The sequence below is a fragment of the Anas acuta genome, chromosome 1 (assembly GCF_963932015.1).
Source record: "Anas acuta chromosome 1, bAnaAcu1.1, whole genome shotgun sequence".
Classification (NCBI taxonomy): Eukaryota; Metazoa; Chordata; class Aves; order Anseriformes; family Anatidae; genus Anas; species Anas acuta.
The window spans coordinates 140,337,217-140,359,149 of NC_088979.1; the positions used below are offsets into that span (position 1 = coordinate 140,337,217).

Genomic DNA, 21,933 nt, shown 5'->3' on the forward strand with positions numbered 1-21,933 from the left:
CTATCTATATTGAAAGTCTCTCTGGACAGTCACCCTGGATGGGAAGAAGGGTTTTGATTTAAGTATCATTCTGAAACAGTGACATGGCCTCACATTCTGCAGAGCCTGAGCCCAGCTTAACCTTGACACTGTTTCCAGATCCAGGACTAAAGAGACTAACTGAAGAGACTAACTAGAACTAACTGCTTTTCATTCATGCTAAGGTCTCTTTCCACAGTTTTTGCATTATGAAGGGAGCTTTGCAATTACAATCGTCAACTAGACTGTAATGCCAGAGGGATCTAAATGCACTTTAAGCCAAAGCATGTGTCAAGCAGAGCATATAATACTGGATGTCAGTTAAGCTCTTGTGTGAGTTGTTCTTGTGTAACTTTAAATCCCTGCAAGTCTGCTGATGTGAATAACCTTGCAGAGCATGTAAAGCAGTCGTGTGAAGCTGCAGGTTGTGATGGGTCTATATGACACACGACAAAATGGAGATCTCAGCACAGCAGCTCTTCTGTGAGTAGAAAGCTAAAGAGAAGAGTCAGATTGGATTCAATATCCCAAAGACATGCAACAATAAAACAAGCTGCTAACCTCCCTCTCTAAATTTTCTCCTGTCCCCTCCCTAAGCAGTCTGTATCTCCCCTTGACTGAAAGTGAAGCAATATCCAGCCAGGTAACAGCGCAGCCCAGATGCTGAGATTTTTGTGTGTATCCTTGCATTGCTGGCCTCTGGATTCACCAGTAATACCTTGTGGAGGCATCTATTGTGAGATATTTCCATAAAATACAGGAGGAATATGGCACTTACTGCACTGGGTCTAGAGAACAGAAAATAACAGGCCTGTTCTCCTGAGAGGCTCTGCTGTCCAGGCTGGGTTACTTACTTGGCTTCAGGGTCATACTCTGCCCAGATCCTTTTAAACTCATCCAGGTGGTGTGGTCCTAAAATGGACCAGTCCCGCGTCAGGTAATCAAAGTTATCCATTATAACAGCTACAAAAAGATTGATGATCTGCAAACAAGCATAAAGATGACTTGGTGGATGAGGCACGTAGCAGAAGACTTTACAGTGTTCTCAGTTCAAAGTCTGGATTTGGACTCATAAAACTAGGAAGTCATGGGAGGTGGTTTCTCTGTTCCCCCATGTCAGCCCCACAGTTTAAATGGGAAGATCCCAGAGGCAGGATGTCCTCAGCTGGTCATATTTTTCTCCTTGCAGCTAGATGGATGAGGCCCAGGTTTGCTGCAGGATGGCTTTTTATTTACCTGTCTTTGCCCACCAGGACGGTATAGCAGTGGGAGAACCTAGGATTTATCCTTTGTGGGTAGTGGGGCTGGGATGGAAGTCCTTTATTCTGGCCCAAGACCAAAACTTTTAGAATTTTGCTGCTGTTCACTGGGATAGTTCTGGGCACTGATGCCAGCTGCAGAGCATGTGCTGTTGCTCTGAGCAATGCCGCATTGCCAGCACGGAGCAGATGCAAGTGGGATATGTGTATTCTCACAGTCATTGCTGCTGGCAGGGGAGGAAAAACCTGCTCAGCAGCCAGAAGGAAGGTAGGAGGGAAGGTGGGAAGTGTGGCTGAGGCGTTGCTAGCCTCAGCACAGCCCACAACACGCTAATTTGGTTTTCTCATTCAGGGGGAGGAGGGAAGAGCACTCCTTTGCTGTGCTCAGAGGACTGGGATTGGGAGCAGAGCATCCCCCAGAGCCGCGGGGAGAGGCAGGAGCTGCAGAGACCGAGGGGCTGTAGTCACAGAGAGGGGGCTACTGGGGAAAGCCCCACGGGGAGATTTCCCACCTTTGAAGCCACCCGTCTGCTGTGCAGTGCTGAGGCAGGGGGGCAGTGTGAGCTGGGGGCAGGTTTTGGGTGCTGGGGTGGACTCACCAGGAAGGCACAGAGCATGTAGAAGCTGATGAAGTAGAAGACGGCGAAGCTGCTGCCGCAGGAGTGGTCGGCTTCAGTGGAGTTGGCTGGCTCGGACTCGGGGTCGCACTTCTTGTCTGGGAGACATGCCAGCATGATTTCCTGCCAGGCCTCGCCAGTGGCACACCTGGGCACAGCAGAGGGCGAGGGAAGACAGCAGTGACCTTTGATATAGGATGGGAAGGGACTGGCACACTAGCAACCTGCTCCTGCTCCACTGAGGTTGATTACAAACCCGTCAGGCTGACGGTCGGGCTCTGACATTCACTGGCATGTCTTGCTCCTCTTCATTAGCTCTGTTGCCATTATTGGTATGTTGTTCCTGACTGACTGTGCCTAGTCTTGGTATGGGGTTGTCATGGTCTGGCCAGTCATTGTCACTGAGATGTGTGTGACACGGCTACGGATTACAATAAAAACTTCCATGGAAAGAAGGAGCATAGACTGCTGCATTCACGCCAACTCCCTGCCATCCTCTCCCCACCTTCAGCACCTCTCCTTGGCCCTGGCACACCTGGCCACAGCTGGAGCAGGATGATGTGCAAACTGAGCTAGGCCAAAGCATGAGTGGGAGCTCATACTCCCCTCCCTGCTAAAATTAGCTGGAAGTCATCCTGCCTTGATGTGAAAGAAAGGAGGAGTTTGTGGTATCAGCATTTGAGAGCACCGAACAACTGGCCACCTCTCTTTTGAGAGGTGACCTGGGGCACTGAGGGCTGGCCAGCATCAGGTGGCAGGGCACAAGGCTTACTGGCTCTGGACTTTTTGGAGGCTTACTGGACTATTTGTTCCACCTGGCGTGGCTCCTAGGCTCTCCCACTAAGGGACAACACGTTCCACTCACCTCGCGAGCACAACACGGTAGAAGGAGATTATCTGTGCCCAAGAGCAAGGAATCACGCTCCTGGGCTGACACAATGCAGAGCTGTCAGACACCCACCTGAAAAGCAGCAGCACTGCTTGGGGGAAGGTCTGGAAGTTGTTGTTGCGGTTGATTTCCGTGGTATCATTCAGCGCAATTTTACCAAACACCTGGCAGAAAGCAGAGGTCTTTTCAGGTTAGCTTTGCAAAGTCCCCAAACCCCTCGTTACCTGTAGCTCTTGGCCTCACCCTGACTTTGGAGACCTGACATTTAACAGAAACTGCTCTTCTCTTAAACTGTCTTTCATATTTACCGTTCCTTCCCTTGCTTCTGCTTTATCACCAGAAAAGCACTAATATTTAACAGGAAGCCCCTTTCTTTATTTCATATATTGTGAATAAGTGATATGGGGTCTTACGTTAACAGGCACTCACAAGGGGAGGGGGTCCAGCTGAAAGAAGCTACGGACACAGAAGGAAAGTCTCCTTCCCTCTTCGCTTATCTGTTTGCACCAGGAGGAAATGATAAGCAGAAGACCAACAGCTGCAAAGCCTTGAGGTCTGCGCGATGCCTTGCATCTTCCCAAAACAACGTAAAGTATGTTGCCTTGGCTCTGGAAATTATCGAAATGCCTGCCCTTCTAATAACCACGCTTGTCACCAGGAGGTGTCTCAGGGCCACTCAGAAGGCAGCAATGTGAAGTTGATGACTAGAGTTGTCCAGAGAAAAAGGGAACAGAGCATTGGAAGTGAGCAACAGATGAGAAGTAATCACGAGAGGTGCATGATAGAGATCTAGTTTAAAAGCCTCATATTCTGGCTGAAATAAGTGGCTCTCCCTGGTGGAAGTGAAGCAGACTGGTGGCTTGTGTGCTGTGGAAGTGAGGCTTTTGCAGAGAAGGTAACTCGAGGGTTTACAGCCCTTGTGGGGAACTTGGTCTTAGGTACAAAAGTGATGGTAACAATTTTAGTCACTGCATGAGAATAAAACTCTGCTGGCTATTTCAGTCTGCTTGGGGCTCTCCCTGCACCATGCCTGAGCTGCTCCATATTATAATGGTGATCTGACAGACTTTTCCTTAAAGCCACAAAAATGGCCTACAGCTCCCTCCCAAGCTCAGCCAACCACTGCTGCACCAACTCATCCATCCGCAGCACAAAGCCTGAAACATTGGCCAGACCTTTTAGGGTCTGCCCTCAGATGTGAAGCCCCCGGTGCAGCAGAGTTTCAGGCTCCTTTGAAAAAATCTTATTTTGCTTTTGCACTTGTGGGCACTGGGGCTAAGAGCTTAACAAACCTTGCCCGGCAGAAAGGTCTCTGCCCAGCACAGTTGGTCAGGACTATTTATTGCCCATCGACAACAATGTGGCACAGATCTCAAGGACTGAGTGCTGTTATCTCGTAGCCAAAATGAGCAGCAGGAACAGAGCAGCTCCGAGAGAACATGGAGCCTCTTTTCAAGCAAATGTCACTGATAATTAACACCCCAAGACAAACGGTGACGTGGAGAGGAAGGCCGTGCCAGCACGGAGGGAGGATCTGAACGTGGCAGGCTTTCTGCAGGGGTTCCTCGTGGACATGTGGGCCTTCCCCAGCCCCGACCGCCCCCACGCCGTGGGTAGCAGTGACAGCCCCAGCTGCACTGAGGAGGAGCAGGAGGACAGCTTAAATGCTCAGAGGCAGCTCGAGCTGAGGCAGCCCATATTTTTCACTTCAGGCAGGCGTAGGCATGGGAACTTCCCATGCTGGAAGTCTGATTTTTCCTTTCTTCCCTGCGGCTTCCCTCACACATGATGCACCAGCAACAGCTTCCACGGATGCTTTGCATTAGTCAGCTGCAACGAGCTGCAAGTAGAGGTTCCTCTCTCATGGCCTCTTCAGCCTGTGCCTCCTAAGCCATTATGTTAGTGGCTCCATCTGTCAACATCACTTTGGATTTTTCCCCTTGGGCACATTGGATAGCAAGGCTCAAATGTTGTTAGGCTCCAAGTCAGGGGAGCAGCTGAGATAAAATGGAAGGTCTCATTCACGTGGGTAATTCTTACAATTCTGTCAGATCTGGTACCTCTCAGCTTTCATGGAAGCTGCTCAATGGAGTGGGGAAGTTTCCTTCCTACGTGTCCCTATGTGTGAGGGAAGTCTACCTGTCTGCAGGTTCAAGAGAGCAGCACACAAAACGTTGAAACGCCATTTTGACAAAAAATTGAAGTAACAGGGCTATGAACAAAGAGAGGAGATGAGAAGAGCTGTTTTTTTTGTTGGAAGGCAGGAGGTCAGAAAGCACTCTAGTGACCTAGATCCATGTGAAGGAGAAATGTATGATCTTCAGGCTGATGAGATGGTTAAACCAGAGTTTTGAGCATTTGCTAAGGATTAGATTTCCAACTCAGAATTTGCTGATAGAAAAGGGAATAGAATTGCAGAATAATCTATCTAACCCTGGCACTGCCATGATCATCGTAACCCCCATCTGGGTAGGTGCTGGGAAATCATTTTTAATGCTTTATGTAGCTATGTAACACTAGCGTAATAATCTCAAGTGATTTTCTGTATAGCATAGGTAATCCTGTAAAGATCTTGTCCACTTGAACAAGTTAGGTATTAAAGGCAAAGCAGCAAGTTTAAAGAATGAGCCCAGCAGATTAAATGACAGCTGTAATTACTAGGGGCAATTGAGATAACCTATGATAATTCAAGAAATGATTAGTTTTATTTTTCAGACTGGGGGAGGGTGGATGGAGTCTGTGAAAAGATGTGATTATAAAAACAGGAAACAAATTAAAATAAGGTCACAGAGGTGAGATTAATTTTGTTAGAAATTCTTTCTGAATTGTGAAACTAAGAAGCCCGTCATGTTTAAAGGCCTCTGGAAGTAATTATGCCTTGCCTTTCTATAGTTTGGTCTCTCGTCCCAGATGGCTGACTTGTCTGAGATCTTTGATTAACACAGAAGTGGAAACTGAAGCTTAGTTTGAAAAGCACAGCAAATGAGGCTGGGACTGTCACAGACCATGCCTGCATCGCATGCTGTCTTCAATGGTCTGTATGCAACATCAGTTCCTTGCACAGATGAATGCTCGGGCTGGTTCCAAGTTCATTTTGCAAACTGAATAGGATATTGTATTGATGCAGCTTCCTGAAGAACTGGCACAAACACAGGGTCGGTACATTGGTTCTGATCCCATATTTGCCTTCACGGGTGTAAATCAAATGGTGCTCTTTACAACCCAATGGAGTTAGGCCAGTGTGAAAGTGATGCAAGAGAAAAATGGGGTTTGTTCATTGCAGCATGGCCACGAGCCCACTGAAACAACTCTTCTAAGCCAATGAGCAAGGCACTAATTCACCTTTGCCAGAGCTGATGGGTGTTCCTTTGGAGTGTGGAGTGCTGGCACATTCCTTTTATTGTTTGCATATTGTATTTTGCCATTAAATGGATTGATTTTTTTTGGTTTTGTTGGAGCGTGTTGTGATCCTTTTGGCAGTGCATAGGCAGACAACGTGTTCCAACCAAGCAGCTGCCTTCTTACCTTGCTTGGAGAAAATGTTCTTGTAAACCTTTATAACCACACATTGATCTAGTGACATTATAGATCAGCCCCCAAAACTCTAACAGGAGGAGAAAGAAACAGTTGAACCTTTAGTACCACTTACCTGCATCCCGATCACAGCGTAGATGAAGAATAGCATCACTATTAAAAGAGCCACATAGGGGAGAGCCTAGAAACGAAAAAAAAGAGAGCACCGTGTCTCCACCAAGCCTGGCATTACCGAGCCGGGTTATTGCTCCTTCCTGGCTCTGGGGAAACTGGGCAGAGACTGACCGAAACGTGGAGTCTGTAATTCATCCAGCTGGCCACTAGATGCCTCTACAGGACCATATTTGCTCGCCCTCCGCGCCACCACCCTGCTGCCACCCAGCTCTGCCAGGCTCCCACTCGCGGTGCTGTGGCTCTGCCTCTTGCAAGTCGCTCCTGCCCTTGGCAGTGAGGAAAGCCAGGCCAGAAACAGCGTCCACAGCTGCTTACCATGAGGAGAAAACTACTGTAACCGGTTTGATTCTGTCCCAAATGGCAATGTCCTTTGACTGTGTTTTTCTTGGATCCATTCTGGTGAAACTGAAAATGCAACAGCTGCCCAGATCCAAATTCAAGGCTCCTACAAGGGCTGGTGCCATCCTAAGTCTCTAAATAGGCATCAGCTTTGTCTTCTGCTCAGTGTTAGGTGTCTGTGATGGTGTCTGCAGCTCTCTAAGTGTCTGTGATCAGCTGTTGAAGAGGAAATGCAGAACCCTGATTTGCAGAGCTGCCTCGGGAGGGAGAGGCCAGTGCAATCAGCAAAGTGTTGAGTGCTATCGGTTTCCTCCACCACTAGCAGGAATCAAGGGCACACAGCTCAGGGCCTCGCTGTCTTGGGTCTTTGAGAAGGAATTTTCTACTCTGTTGCTTTTGAAATATAGTGCTCAGGCCAGGGATTTCCAGACCTTACTTCAGAGGCAATGGGCGGATGTATTCATCTTGAGAATGCCAGTAGAGCCCCTGGGCTGGATTTTGAACATCCCATTTCATGGAGTATAAAAAGCCTACAACATCATTATTATTTTAAAATGTGATGTTATTTGTACATTTCCAGTTTATGTCTAAATTGACAATTTTCACCGACCACCATGGGGATTTGACTAAAACATGCAGAAATCATCTCAAAGACATCTGAATATCAAAATGGCCATAATTTAAACCTTTAATCAGTGTCTGTAATAATCATCTCAAGACCCAGAGGGAGATTCCTCTGTGTTTTATAGGGTCAGATGAATCTACCTGGCTACCCCACAATGCCAGTGGAGATGCACTAGCTCAGAACTGGGCTCCACACATTTTGTGATGATCTAGTTGGGACTTGATTCACAGAGAACCTCAGTAGAGCTCCCAAGGTAGTGTCCAGACAGGACCTCAAGGACATAACCTTACCAGTTCTGTCTTTCACACAGGGCTTGGAAGAGTGTCTTCCCTCCTGCTCTCCATTTTCTTTCCATGTTTTTCTGCTCAGCCTATTGATGCACCTTCCCACTCATGTCTGCTCCTTATTCCCCATGGCTCCTTCAGCTCCCCATCTCCCACATTCCACTCTCCCGTCTGTGTCCTCCTCCAGCCCCATCTTTCCCTAGCTTTACCACTCTGTCCTTTTGATTCCCACGGCCTTGCCTTGCCCTCAGCACCCCTCTCACTTCCTACTCCTCCCGCTTGCCAGCCTGCTCTTTGCCGGAGGAAACCCTGCCGAGCATTTTCCCACCACATGCTCCTCTGAGCAGTGCTCCAAGCTACATATAGGGTGTTAGGTGCACAGAGCACATCATGGTTACAATGGGATCTGAACTCCTCCATGAGTCCATTGCCTATGAGGCTGCCCTGTGTGAACGACAACACTTCCTGGAAGCATGTGGGGACACGGAGCAGAGCTTGTGCCAGACAAAGTCTGCAGGGATCCCAGATTTTCATGGTGAGAGTGGCTGAGTTGGGAGCTCAGTGCTGGGGCTATTCTTAGCTCCTAAAGCAACCTCCCAGAATTTGCAAGAGGAGGAGCTCTAAGCAGAGAATACCATGTTATAAACAGCGAAAGGCTTTAAAGGGAAAAGACGCTTGCAGTTTTTTTTTTTTTTTTTTAATTCCCCCTGCTGTGGAAGATACCTCCCTTGATACTTTCTCCCACCACCTTTCAACCCTGCCTAAAACTGACTCTCCAATCAAAGAGGTCTGGAGGTCACTGGAGGGAAGTACCAGGCACTCCCTTTCCCATCCATCTCATCCTCTCCAGCCAAGAGCCCTGGCAAGCTGAGCTCAGGATAAGGGCGAGCTATTGCTAGGAGGCTGGAGGAGCGCAGGGGGCATGGGGAGGGGAAGCAGGAACTGGAAAGTGTGACTCTGTCCCCTGCATCGGGGATGCTGAGCTGTGCCACGGGAATCTCAGTCCTATGCATGCAGACAAAATGGTTCCCACTGGAGCTGCCCAAATAACAACCTGAAATTTAGCAACCATCACAGCAATGGGAAAACGGCCCCATGGTACAGCTGTGTCAGAAAACTGCTGTGCCATATCAGATCCTTTGGCAGTCAAGGACTGAGCAAAATGAGAATCATTTGCACAAGCCTGATGCTACAGCTACACCTGAGAACTGCACTAGAAAAGGTCCAGATTTGATCCTTGGTGTAAACATGTGCTACTCCTGCTAACAGAGACAGAAGTCAGGGTGATCCACAGCACCGCAGGCTTTGGTCTCAGCTTGTGTCATAGCTGGTGAGGTTCCAGTTTTAAAGAGTTGGTCAGTTGCTTTCTCATTTGAGTCAATAAAAATGCAATCAACCATTTAAAGCCTGAATCTGAGGGATATGTGGTAGCTGTTTCAAGATTGCTGTGTTGTGCAAGTCACTCTTTCATGCTTTTGTCCAGTAGTGTGTCCCCACATCTTTCCTCATGTTTAGATCACCATTTGTATTACTTTGCCATCCTTCCCTGATGCTTCCTCCAGATCTGCCCTGGCTCTTGGCCAGGTTTTGCTGGCCTACTGAGTCTGGTCAAGTGGAAAATGCATTCATCTCTGCACAGCATTTTTCTGTGGGTTAGTGGCTAGTTTGGAAGCATTTTTTTTTTTTCCTAGAAATTAGCTATCTCTTGGTGTTAGTTTAATCTCCAGAGGTGATGATTTTTATCTTGTCTGGCCTCCTTTGCCTTCTGCTATCTACTCTGGTACTTCACCTAGCACTGAAATGCACCTGCTGCCAGGGTAAAAGCAGCAGCAATTTAATAATTGTCTTTGTTACCAAGGCCAAAGGTTTAGGGCCAAGAAGGTGAAATTCTTCATCGATGAAAACACGGGGGCTACACACCTATAATATTGATTGGAAAGCCTCAAAACAAGGCTTAATGGAAATTTAATTGAGGCCCTTGCCTTCCCCATAGCTGTGAATTTCACTTAAATCAACAGATATAAAATACTGCTCAAATGAAAAAAAAAAGAAAAAAAAAGATTGAATGGTTACAGTCAGACAGTAATTGACCTGAACAGAACTATCAAGGCAGTTCAGGAAGGTCTCAAGCAATTACTCATGCTTTAAAGATGAAACACATCCACCCTGAGCCCTGTTTACTCGAGGCTCACTCATACCACGTGCAGTTCTGATGAGCATCCTTTCAGCTCGGGCAGCGGCCATGTGGGTGAAAACCCTCCCCGAGGGTCAACCGACGGGAAAAAACGAAAGGGTTACATCCTACTGCGAAACAAGTGAAGGAATACCTGGAAGGACTTGATGAAGGTCCAAAGCAGCGTCCGGATGCCCTCCCCTCGGCTCAGGAGCTTCACGAGACGCATCACGCGGAAGAGTCGGAAGAAGGTGATTGAGATGCGAGAGTTTTCCTCTGCGTTCTGGAAGCCATTGGCACAGAGGCAGGAGTTACAACAGCACGGGAGGAACAAGGGCCCTGGGCCACAGAGGACGCTATGCCGAGAGCTCACTGCACTGTTCCTTGTCCTGGTAACGCTCCCTGGCCTTGCACTGCCCCGGCACGCCAGGGATGGTCGAGGCCGCTCTGTCCTGCCTTCTCTCCCACGGTGCTGAGGCTACCTATGGGGGCTACCAAGGCCATCGGCCTCTCCCTTCAGCTTGCCTGGACTTCTAGGGATCAGGGGTTGATTGTGCTCCCTCCTCTGCATTCTCCCTAACATGGGAAAGATTTAATTCTCCTTGATATTTTACTGGAGGAGAGAGACACTTTCTTTTTAGACCTGCCTCGGATATTTTACCCCAGCAGGCCCCTGATCCAGCTGCTGAACCTGCTGTGAGCACCAGCCACGTGCTGCTTGCTCTGGGAAGCAGTAGCAGGTCCCAGGCCTGCTGCGGGGTGCGAAACCCCCCTGGGGCTGGCCATGTGCTGCCCCTGGCCCCACAGCCCTGCTGTCCCTGTGCCACTGCGGCTGTGCCGCTGGGGGCTGAGCTGTGGTCACCAGCTCCTGCTGCTCTGCTTCTGGGCCTTTCACTTTTCTCATGACCCCTTTGTACTTCCCACAGTCTGTACACTGCCTTTTTTTTTTTTTTTCTACAGAAAAAACACAAGCATTTTCTTTTGGCTTCACTGCTACTGTTCAAGCGTGCGGTATTTTTAAATACTCTTTTTTTTTTCTGGCCTGTTTTTTATTTTATTTTATCTTTTTTTTATTTTTCCTCACAGCATCTGCTTTGTCCCTAAGCATTTTCCCTTGGGCCTGCAGCCGGCCCTGATGTTCCTCAGCCTGCACACGTGTGAAGGCAGCCTCCTCCCGAGCGCTGAGCTGCCAGCCCATGTACCTGGGCCTCTGCAGAGGACTCGCTCTCTAGCTTGACGGGAGGCAAGGCACAGAAAATGCGATGCTTCCCAGTTCACTAACCCCCTAAAATGCTGTGCAAAGCCTGTGGAGCTGGGGGTTTCTGCTAGGAGCACTGTGGGAACGTAACCTCCTGTCATGTGGGGAGATAACACTGTCACCCTGCCACTTGACCTGCCTGTGGAGCAACGGAGTGCCCAGAGGCCTCCTTCTGTCCCCACCCAGGCTGCAAAGACCAGAGTTGGAGTCTAAACACCAAAAGAGCAACATTTCGGAGGAAGAAACAGTGCAGATCACCCCCTGCTGTTAACTACTCACCACTGTGTAAACCAAGAGAGAACAGACCCTTGGGATTTCCTGCCACAGGGCGGCAAAAGCCGCATCTGCCTCTGTATTTCTGATAAAATCTGAGGCACAGGAACTGCCCAGATGTACGTTTCTGGGATTAAAACTCCAGCTGTGCAGGACGTGTACCTGTGCTGTGAGCATGCTCCCATTTCCCACCTGGGACGTGCAGGTTTGTGTTCGGCTCCATCCGCCCCGGCTGCATCTCAGCCCTGCCTGCTGATGTGTGTGCCTGTAATACTTCAGGACTGCGCTACAGCTGCAGTTTGTCTGTCTATCCATGTGAATCACCGGTGGATATTTTGGGTAGCTTCCTCCAGTCTGCAGCAAAGGCTGACGCTAGCTGCCCACGCAGTAGCGGGGCGAAAAAGATTAGGGGAACAGGCTGTGTCACGGAAAAGCCTGAGTGTTCCCTAAATCTCACATCATTCTTATTTTCTGACTTGGACAACAGTCTGACGGCTTCAGTGAACTGGAGAGAATGGTTCTGAGGTAAAGGAGGGAATGTGGCTACCAAAAAATCAAAACTCTTGGCAATTAATACCCTAAGAACTACCATCCTATAGGGCTGGCTGTAAGGTCTCTCCCTAGCCTACAGAAGTTTTATGGCCACCTTTTGACTTTTCCTAAGGAGATAAATTCCAATACTACCTAAAAGAGAATTGAGGTTGAAATTTAAAAATTGTGTGGGTGTCACTACTGCTATGGTTGTGACAAAAAAAAAAGAAGTGTTTTCTTATTCTACCTGCTGCTTCTCCTTGTGGGCTTGACCCTTTGGATGGCAGCCAGTTGGGGCATGAGTCTGGACAGATGTTTTAGTATTGCTTTGTCTTTCCTTGCTGAGAGGAGGCAGGAGATGTAAGCAGTAAACTTCTCATGCCCTCCAAATGTCCTGTGATAGACAAAATCTACACAGTGGACAAAGTGAAACAAATTTCTCCCTGACACACATCTCTGCAACTCGCTGGCATCAAAACACATAGCCAAAAATATTCAGTGATGCCTCAGGAGATTACAGTCATTTTAAAACTAGGTGGCTACACATTAACCACTGTCCCGGTAGCTCACTTTCTCCTCTGCTTTTTGAAGGCACATCTTTGCCAGAGGAGGGAAGTTCTCAATCAGAGAATGGAGTTACTGCTGTTGGTGTAGCTTAGGAACAGCCTTGTACACCAAAGCAGCATAATCTGTGTGTGCCACTGCACTGCTTATTCTTATTTGTGCAAAGTATGAACTCAAATGTTACACTGACAACATCTCATTGAAAAGGAGCTTTGGAGCTCCAGTCCTTTCTAGTCTGTAAGCCTGGATGTGAAATCACATTCAGCATCACATTGGTTGTGATGTAGTGTGTTGCTAACAAGAAATCTTACCAGGTCTGATTCTCTCTTGGTGATTCATTAGAAGGCAGAACGACAGTTAACTTGACCAAAGGAAAGCTCAGGATGCACAAGAAGTACACATGTGCAGCATATTCACAGCTCATGTGAACACCAGACTCACACCAATACACAACATGGCAGCTTCATGCACAAATAACTAGGCTGGGCTTGGAGAGAGAACTCGTGATCGGGGAAGAGAATAAAGGAGTGTGTTAGAAAGAGTGTCACAGAAGCTGGGAGGGTGGTCTGTATTTTTGGTCTTACCATAGAGGAAGAGCATTGGGTATGTTCAGCTGGCTTTAAAGAAAGGCAGACAGAAATAAGCTGTAATAAGTCTCCAATCAAGAGCCCTAGTAAACTAGGTCTTGGCTAACACAGGAGCAACAAAATGGCAGAAGAGGGCAAAAGGGAGTGTGAAAGAAATGCACAAGAGGCTGGGCTCATTCCCTGGGATGTCCAGGATCAAAGCTGGCCGTGGCATTAGTAGGTACAACTCGCACTGAATTCAATGATGTGAGCTGTATCTGCTAATACCACACACGAATTTGACCCAGTATCTTCTGAGTGCTAAATATCCTGAATCCAGGCAGTGGAGGCACTGATACTGTTAAAATGTTTCTTGTGTCACTACTACCAAGTTCAGTACGGGGGGCTGATTTAGCTCCTCAGCTCAGATCCAGGCAATGCCTGCATAGGGAGCAGCCAGCTTCTAGTGCATCAATCTGATCTGTAAACCCATAATATCCTGGTGCTAAAGCAACACTTTCTATCTATATACCCCTATTCCTCTACATATAGTTCTGTGTGATTACATTGTTGTTACTAAGAAAATGGGCTGGGACAGTGTAATTAGCTCTTGGCAACCCTTCAATACCCACCACTGGCTGTGGTAAGTGTGTTGTTAAAGCTGGTTAGCGTGCTCTACCTTCACCCACCTCACACCAAATCTCCAGGGACCCATCGGATACATCCTTTGAGGCCAAGCAGAGCTGAACTGAGCCCCAGTCATCCCTGGAAGGGTTTAGTTGCTGCAAACACTCTGCCTGACACTCCCAGAATAACATCTGGGGTCACTTCCACTACTGAAAGCAATTCTCAAAAACACCCAAGGCAGCAAATACCTTTAAGTTTAAAAAGCAGAACTGAAAATTAAATAAAGGCAATGTTATCAGGAGTCCTTCAGTTCAATGGTAGTGTAATCCTTCAGGCTTAAACCTCTTTCATATGCCAAACTGGTCTGACATTACTTATTGTGACTACACTACCAACGCCGAACCTGATGCACTTCTTCTGCCAACAGCAAAAATCACCTCTAGTGCCATGTAGGACTCCCACAGTGTGCTTCTGCTCTCCAAGGACACTGTACAAAATAAGCTGGCACAATATTACCTAAATAAAAACTGTATGTTGGATGGTCAGCCTATTTGGTCATATAGGCAAATGAGACCAATTAAAAACCCATGGTATTCCTAACCATGCAATATTTGTTTGGGTTAACTCATTGGTTGGTATTGTCAGCTTTCATTGCTTTTATCCTTCTCTTTCATGTGCTTGCTCTTATGTTTTCTTTTCAGAAGAAACTTTCAGGCAAATGTTGGCCTGAATACCAAGTAAGGGAGCAGTGTCCATAGGGATGTTTCTTACAGATTTTGATTTTGTGTTGCTGGGCAAACCTCTCTTTTCCACCAGTGCATTTCTCTGCCCCATCTCCCTTCCTCTTTCTATGAGTTTTGCCAATCATCTTTTCTAACAGTAGGAGGATCCTTATTCTGCTGGTTGCTGCTTTCCTGGTACTAGGTACAAAGCTCCTTCAAGCTGACTGAAGGAAGTCAAATATTTTTCAGCACCTTTCAGGATCCAGCATCTTTCCTGGCTAACAGTGTCAGTGCATCTGTGACTGGTTGTCTGAAGAAGCCTTATAAGTTATTGTGGAATACTATACCTTAATTGTCACTTTGATATTCTTAGTATTTCATCAGAAAGGGAGGATAATAGGAATGTAACAGTAAAAAAAATCTGTATAAAACAATATGGCTATGTAATGAGCTAAAATGCACTGTTGATATGAGATGCTCAACTTGGAGGAGTTGTCAACATGTTGAAAAACTAGGAGCCACTGTTAATCTTTGGCATTGCTAAGAAAGGGAAGTAGAGGTAGACTTACTCCACTCTCATTCCCTTAATTAACTGGCCTGTATTACAAGATGCGGTCAGATATGAAGCATATTATATCACTACCTACAATAAAGGCTCAAAAGCAGTGCAGGAAAGTTTCTGCTAATGCTGACAGGTGATAGTTGTACAAACTCAAGCAAAATGGGCAGAGGTTCTTAAAGGTTCTTAATACGCTTGTACTCATACAGTAGTTTGTGCATGATTATATGGGGGTGAGAGGAATTAATCCCCAGTTGTGTGGGTTGCTGAATACATTTTCTGATGTCCACAGTAATTTGAGAGAGGAGCCAAATCCTTCCATTTTCTATGAGTGCCAAAGAGTCACCATACAGACCTGAGCACAGTTATCTGAGAACTTCTTACTGGGACTTTAAAGTGTGGCCATTCCTAATAATAATACAGAGAGCTATTGCTAGATTTTCTGGGAATCTGTAACATTGCAAATGATGAGGGTATGCTAATTTTAGGACAAAGACGGGCACCTGAGAACTTAGTAGGTCACATTTGTTCACAGGGATAGAGACATGGTGATAGGTACTTGGATATGAAGCCTATATGTCTATTGCCCAACTGAAGTGGACAGGATTTCATTTCTACAAATCTCAGAACAATGTACAAAAGCAAATCCTCATCTGTTTATTATATTTGAAGGAGGTTTTATAGAAGTAACACCACTTAACAGAAGGTGGCTTTGGCTGTACTGTTTTACTTGCAACCACCTCTTCCTCTGCATGTGGTTCAATCTGCCACAGAAATTCATCTATTCTACCCTGTTCTTGTCATTTGGGGCACAAGTAGCATGCACATAACTGAATTAAGAGAGCAACAACAACAACAGTGAGATCAGCCAAGAGATGATGCTCTGAGCAATTTCTATCATAGAGGAAAGGGACCAGAATTAGATGTCACAAACACATCCAGGGACATAGTAAGACTGATATAGTCTTACTTGCAGGTTAAGAGGGGTAAGAGGAGAAATATCTGAGGCAGGATGATTTTTTTTATTTTTATGTTACCATATTAAAAAGGTAACAGTTGTTAAGGAGCAGAAGAGGTCAAGAAACAGAGAAGCAGGTACTAAAAGCCAAAGTAAAGATTGAGTAGGATGAAGTCTGAGGGATCCCTGAAGCACGTCTGGAAAGCTCCTCAGATTATTGTTGCCCACAGGTACCTCATTTTAACTATGCCCAGTGTGTGTCAGAGCACACATGGACACACTGCTTGAGCTGCTGCTCACCTGTTCACATTGTTAAAGCTCCTGCAGGCACAAAAATGAAAGGTACAGCTTATGCCCATCATGAATTCAGGATCCCAGGTAAGGAAGTTTCCAGGAAAGAAGACATGCTTATTCAAGAGACATACTTAAAACCTCAGAGGACACAGTTCAGAATAAGGTAACTGTTTTGTCTTCCTGCCAGTCTTGCTCTCTGGTTAACCAATAAAGAGTGCTCCACCTAGGTAGGTGGGATTGAGTCTTACTGATGGCTACTCCCAAAGAACATACCACCTCCAATTGGTACAGGGAGCATCAGTCTCCTGAACATCTACACTGACTCACATATGAGTCATATCTGATCATGCCACCAGGTCAAGGAAATATTGCTTAACTTAGGTAAGAGGATTGCTGTGTTTAGGGGCTTTCCAGATGCTGAATATAACACAAATGCTTTGAAACATAGGAGTGGATAACATTTGCACTCCAGGAGATCCAATTTCAATGTTTTAAGGGTGCTGTATGACAGTCAATATTGTACTACAAAATGCTGTTCTGTAATCCAGAAAAAATTCTGATTTTTTTTTTTTTTTTTTTTGAGAAGGGATAACTTGCATTCAGAGCCATAAAGACAGAAGCAAAAACATGAGCAAAAAGACTAAAAGCTGTACCATCATGGTGGTATTGAAGCCCCTTGAAATAGACATGACTTTGAATATCTTCTGGATAGATCAAGATTTGGAAGATAATAATAAGGTGAGTTAATAATTTCAAATGAAAGTTTCAGTAGAAAAATCCTGAGAAGAGGCATAAATCCCTCCTTGTCCCTGTGGAACACTAGAGATGGAGGAATGCTTTGAGAGGTTTGAGCTCCCTTTTTTTTGTTGTTGTTGTTTTGTTTTGGGCTGGTTTGCTGACAACTATAGGTCTTTTCAAAGAAATAGCACCTAGAAACAGGGGACCTCCACTAGGTTGGTAATTAATAAATCCATGGAGGCTCCTTAACTACTCAGCAAGTATGTTTCAGTACTTGTAGGAGTGTGACTATCATTGGGATGACAGGCAGGTGGCATTCCTGTTACCAGCACTGTTGATGGTATTGATTTTTTACACCACTGGACACACTGAAGATATTGAGCACAGCTTCAGTATGTGCTAGGAAGTTCATGATGAATTTTCCCCCAGCTTTAAGGAGTAAAATTTTCTAGTAAGACTCATTCTATTTGTGGGAAGGAATCTCTTTTTGTAATCCCCTGTAAGGCAAAATCCAACGTTAGGCCTGGCTTGATCTAGGGGACCTATAAGCAACTTGAATGCACAGAGTTAATATTGCTTTGCTTGCCAGTTGTCTCACTCAACACAGTGCTATAATGGCCACATTCTGATGTTGCCTGGTAGTCTTAGATTTGAAGAAATGAGAGGAAGTCTGTTCAGTACTTTAGCACCATGATATGATAGAGCATCTTCATATGTCTCAAGAAAACAAGTTGTTCAGATGCTTATGTTGCCTTTTGTGACCAACAACTGCTAATGGGATTTCTCCACTGAGGACAACATAGCTTGCGGATGAAACTCTTTAGAGATCACTTGCAGTAGTTGGTTGTTGGTGACAGATGTCTCCTGTTCCCTTGATTGGTGTTGAGAATTGGAGAATGAAAAGCTACCCATGAAGATGCCGTATCTGTTGGAAGCTTGTCCACTGGTTCTTCAGTGAGGAAGGGGGTGATAGGTGATTACCTCTTGCTTTTTTCTACTTCTTGCAGGAAGGATGCCTCTGAGAATCTGCACTGTAGAGTTCACGTGAGCAGGCTGCAGTGCTATGTAACTCATTCGCTGTTCTAGGATATCAGTCTTTTCGCACTCAAATTTTTTGTATTTTGAAGTCCTCCAAGGCTGCTGCCTACCATAGCCATACTGCAGCTGGGACATTCTTGGACACAGAGAGAAGATGACCACATCATACAAACATGGATAAGATTTTGAGGGGAATTAAAAGCAGTTTCATTAGGGATAGCTGGTAGGCAACAGCATGTTGATTTTGTTGCTGCAGGGAGTTAGAAAGAACTGAAGGATTGTTTCAGATGGTTGGCCACTTTTATCTTGACTGGGTGTAGAGGCCACAAATAGGACAACTGCAAGCCAACAGCACTGCTGTTCTGGGGATTTTTATTTGACTCATGGTGGTCACTTACAAGCAGAGACAGGATCTGCAAGGACATGAGCTTCAAGGAGAACAAGAATTTACTAGGCTACAGGAGAAGGAGAGATTTAGAATTTATCAGTGCCACAGAGATGTGATTAAAGACAAGCCACTAGACTTCCTCTTGTGTTTGTAGTGTCAAAAGGCTGAAGCAACTCAGGAGGCTGAGTAACACAACTCTTTGTGGAGAGAGAGAAAAAGTTAGGGTTTCAAAACAAGCTGGCTGCTGGCAGTACACCGTGGAGTTACCACAACCCCCCCAGAGTCATCTGTCTGCCACTGTTGTGCGTGGTTTTATTAACAAACACTCTAGAGATAATCTACCTGTCACCAAACTCTGTGAAGTTATTATAAGGCCAGGCAGAAATGTGTCTGGTATTTCTCTGACAAGGAATACTATTGGACTGCAGATGGCATAATTCTCAATTCCCATAACCTTACAGTGAAACCAAATTATTAGCTGGAAAAAAAAAAAGCAAGGCAAGCTGTTCAAATGCTGCACTCTTCCATTAAGTGTGCATTTCTTTGAGAATTTCTGGGAATATTTTGAATAAAACTAGACAGAATTATTTTCTTTGCTACAAAAATATTTTCTGTTAGAAGAATGCTGATGCTGAAATTGAAATGTTCTGTAGAAACATGTCAATTTTGAAAAAAAAAAACACATTTCAGAAATGTTAGTAAGACTGCAGCTCACATTTTATCCCCGCAGTTTTCAATTTGAGTTTTCATTTCAATTAGAAATGTTATATAACTATGAAAATAATCAATCCTGGACTGAAGTGTTTTTACTTTACTGAAACAAATGTTTTGATTTTCCCCATCTACTTCTGCTAGAACGTTCTTTTACTGGAAATCGTGTAATTTTCCATTTGTATTCTATTTTAAAATTGAAAAGCATATTGGAATTACAAGATTTTGTGAAACAAAGGAAAAAAATCAAGCCTCCTCATAGCTCTAATTTGGGTGAAGCAACAGAGGGTTTTTGTATAATTTTCATATGTCGAGCTTTGTATTTAACATCTATTGGAAAAGGGCACCATCTTACAGGAAAACAGGGAATCATCATGTATGACACTGCCTTTGCTGGGGCAAATGGTGAACACCTTGCAGATTTCCCTGGGAAAAGCAATGTAACAGGCTTCAGACAGCTCTGCAGAAGAGACTAAGATCTCTTGCGCTAGGGGATTAAATTTTTCTTTGGTATAATGTGGGGAATTAGGAAAAATATGACACCTGCAATGAAGGTTATCGTTACATTTCTGCTGGCACTAAACCATGTGGGTCAACACTCATACAGGGCTAGCTCATGCAAATGCAACTATATATTATAGTTTCCACAAAACCTCAGATCCTGGGGAAGATATTAGCATCTCCAAGTGAACAAAAGCCTATTCCAAAAATAGTTAATAAGTTCAAGGTAACTTTTACTGCAAGCGAGTCTTGCAGCTATTGTGTGTGTGTGTTTTTTTTTTCCTTCATTTCCTATGTATTCTAAGATTTTGAAATTCTAGAGCTTGCTTTTCTAATTAGCTTCAAATATGCAAATCATACCAATTTGAATAGCTTATTAATTAATTTCATATATATATATCCATGAAATTGTGAGACAGTAATCTTATGGTTTCAAGTGCTTAAGGTAAATATAAGGGAAGTCAATTGCATTAATTTGGTTATGCAAATTGCCTTAGATTGACAATTACTGGACCGTTAATGAAAGAGTCCCTTTTTATACAGCTGAAAGCCCTATTTTTTTCATGACTTTCAGAGGAAAAGCAGAACAATTGGTAAAGTATGTCTATGCAAATTATTCTTAATTTTCAGGATGTTTTAATAATCCTTCTCATTAGCTCTGGGTAAATGATGAGTTCAAGTCTTATGGTAATTAGGCCTAGGGGGTTGTTCCTGAGAAACAAGTAGATATTAAACGCTATCAGAGATGCAATGCTCATCTCCTGGCACAAGGACTGGTCTGACTCGGAGAGGCAGGTGCGGCTTGCCTGTGTATTATTATTTGCATTTTGTGGGACGGGGAGTCAAAGAAAGGCCTAGAACATACAGATAATGAAGGCTCTGAAGGTAGTGAGCCATGCGAATAAATGTTGAAAGGCCAGCTGTATGCAGGGTTTCCACGGATGGCAGTGAGGCTGCCCCAGCCCAAAGCAGACTGAAGGGATGACCTTGGGAGCAGACCAGACCACTGAGCAAGACGGAGACTGCAAGTGTGAAAACACAGAGTACACAGGCCTCCAGCTTTCCTCTGCTCTATTACCATCAATGCCAATGGTTTCCTCATTGCTGTTTCTAAGTAGTCCAGTGGGTCCCACTATCTTTCCTATGGCAAAACTAACATGGCTTTTAAACACCAAATTCATCACTCTGACGGAAAGGACAGTCTTCTTTTCCTCCACCCCTTTAGGAAGATTTATGTTCTCTCTTACATGGATCCTTTTTCTCTTTCTTTTTCTTTTTCATTGTCTGGGAGAGAGGAAGGAAAATCTGTGATGCTGGTATTCCAAACGGAGCACAGCCTGGTTCTGGTTTTGGCTCGTTCCTAAGGACAGTTCATTTTATCTCCAGGTTCTCCCATCCCAAACACCCAGATAAATCCATCACCTCATCTTATTTGTAGCAGTGCTGTGAAAGCACTGCTGCTCTGGGGTACTGCAAGTAGAGTGAGGACTTCTGACATGGCTCGTCTGCCAAGGGTCTGGTAAGACCATGCCACTGATTTTGATCTTGAACTGAAAAATAAAAGACTGTTCAAAGCATTCGTATCAGTCTTAGTTACTTCAAAGAGATGCTGTTGTGTACTGTAAAAGATGTGGCCTTTTCCATTCCTCATACGCCTTGCCTTGGAGAGGGTAATAGCAGCAGAGTTCTTCTCTGAGATGAATTTCCTGAGGAGCTTTCCTTGTCTCCAACACCTTGCAATACTCCACAGCACGGAAAACATGTGTATCATCTACTGGCTTCATATTCCTCAGGCAATGATGATCTGATGAATTAAGCAAATTCCTAGAAGCAAGTCCATCTTCTGTCACAGCTGTGCTTGTCTTCTGTGCGCTCAGCATTTGAGCCACTTCTACTGCTCTTTGTTAATTATTTATTTATTAGCTGATAGGATTGCATGGTGTGGGAAGAGGATTAGGAAGAAGAAATGATGAAGAACAGATTGAAACTTGATGCTCTCTGCACAATGGTGTCATGGGGGTTTCTCTGAGCAGCCTCAACTGCATATGTGAGAAAGGAGGAGACCTTCACGGTCTCCATCTGTGAAAAGGTTTGCTGGAAGCTCAGTATGAAGGGTTGGTTTACTGAGGTGTGCTTGGCAGGAATGCATGAATCCAGTCAGCTGCATCTTTAAAACTCCTGTGCAACCAATGGAAAATTACACCAGTGGTGTTAAGGCCAGAAGCAGACCCGTGGTTTGCAGCAAAATCTCCAGTTCCTTCAAATGGTAACTCTTCTGTGCACTAACAGAGAC

General features: G+C 45.2%; 1 protein-coding gene across 49 annotated transcripts in view; it reads right to left on the reverse strand.

The window, feature by feature from the left end:
* CACNA1C (calcium voltage-gated channel subunit alpha1 C) overlaps positions 1 to 21,933 on the reverse strand; it is a 475,965-nt gene that overhangs the window by 23,067 nt on the left and 430,965 nt on the right. For 40 of the 49 annotated variants that reach the window (XM_068660882.1, XM_068660757.1, XM_068660872.1 and 37 more), the window contains 6 exons: positions 13,123 to 13,155; positions 10,067 to 10,195; positions 6,433 to 6,498; positions 2,856 to 2,947; positions 1,877 to 2,042; positions 873 to 1,000 (listed from right to left, as the gene is read on the reverse strand). In XM_068660882.1, coding sequence (XP_068516983.1) covers positions 873 to 1,000; positions 1,877 to 2,042; positions 2,856 to 2,947; positions 6,433 to 6,498; positions 10,067 to 10,195; positions 13,123 to 13,155 — 614 coding nt within the window. The remainder of the gene's footprint in view (positions 1 to 872; positions 1,001 to 1,876; positions 2,043 to 2,855; positions 2,948 to 6,432; positions 6,499 to 10,066; positions 10,196 to 13,122; positions 13,156 to 21,933) is intronic. The other 9 variants (XM_068660980.1, XM_068660876.1, XM_068660765.1 and 6 more) reach the window with 1 other exon arrangement.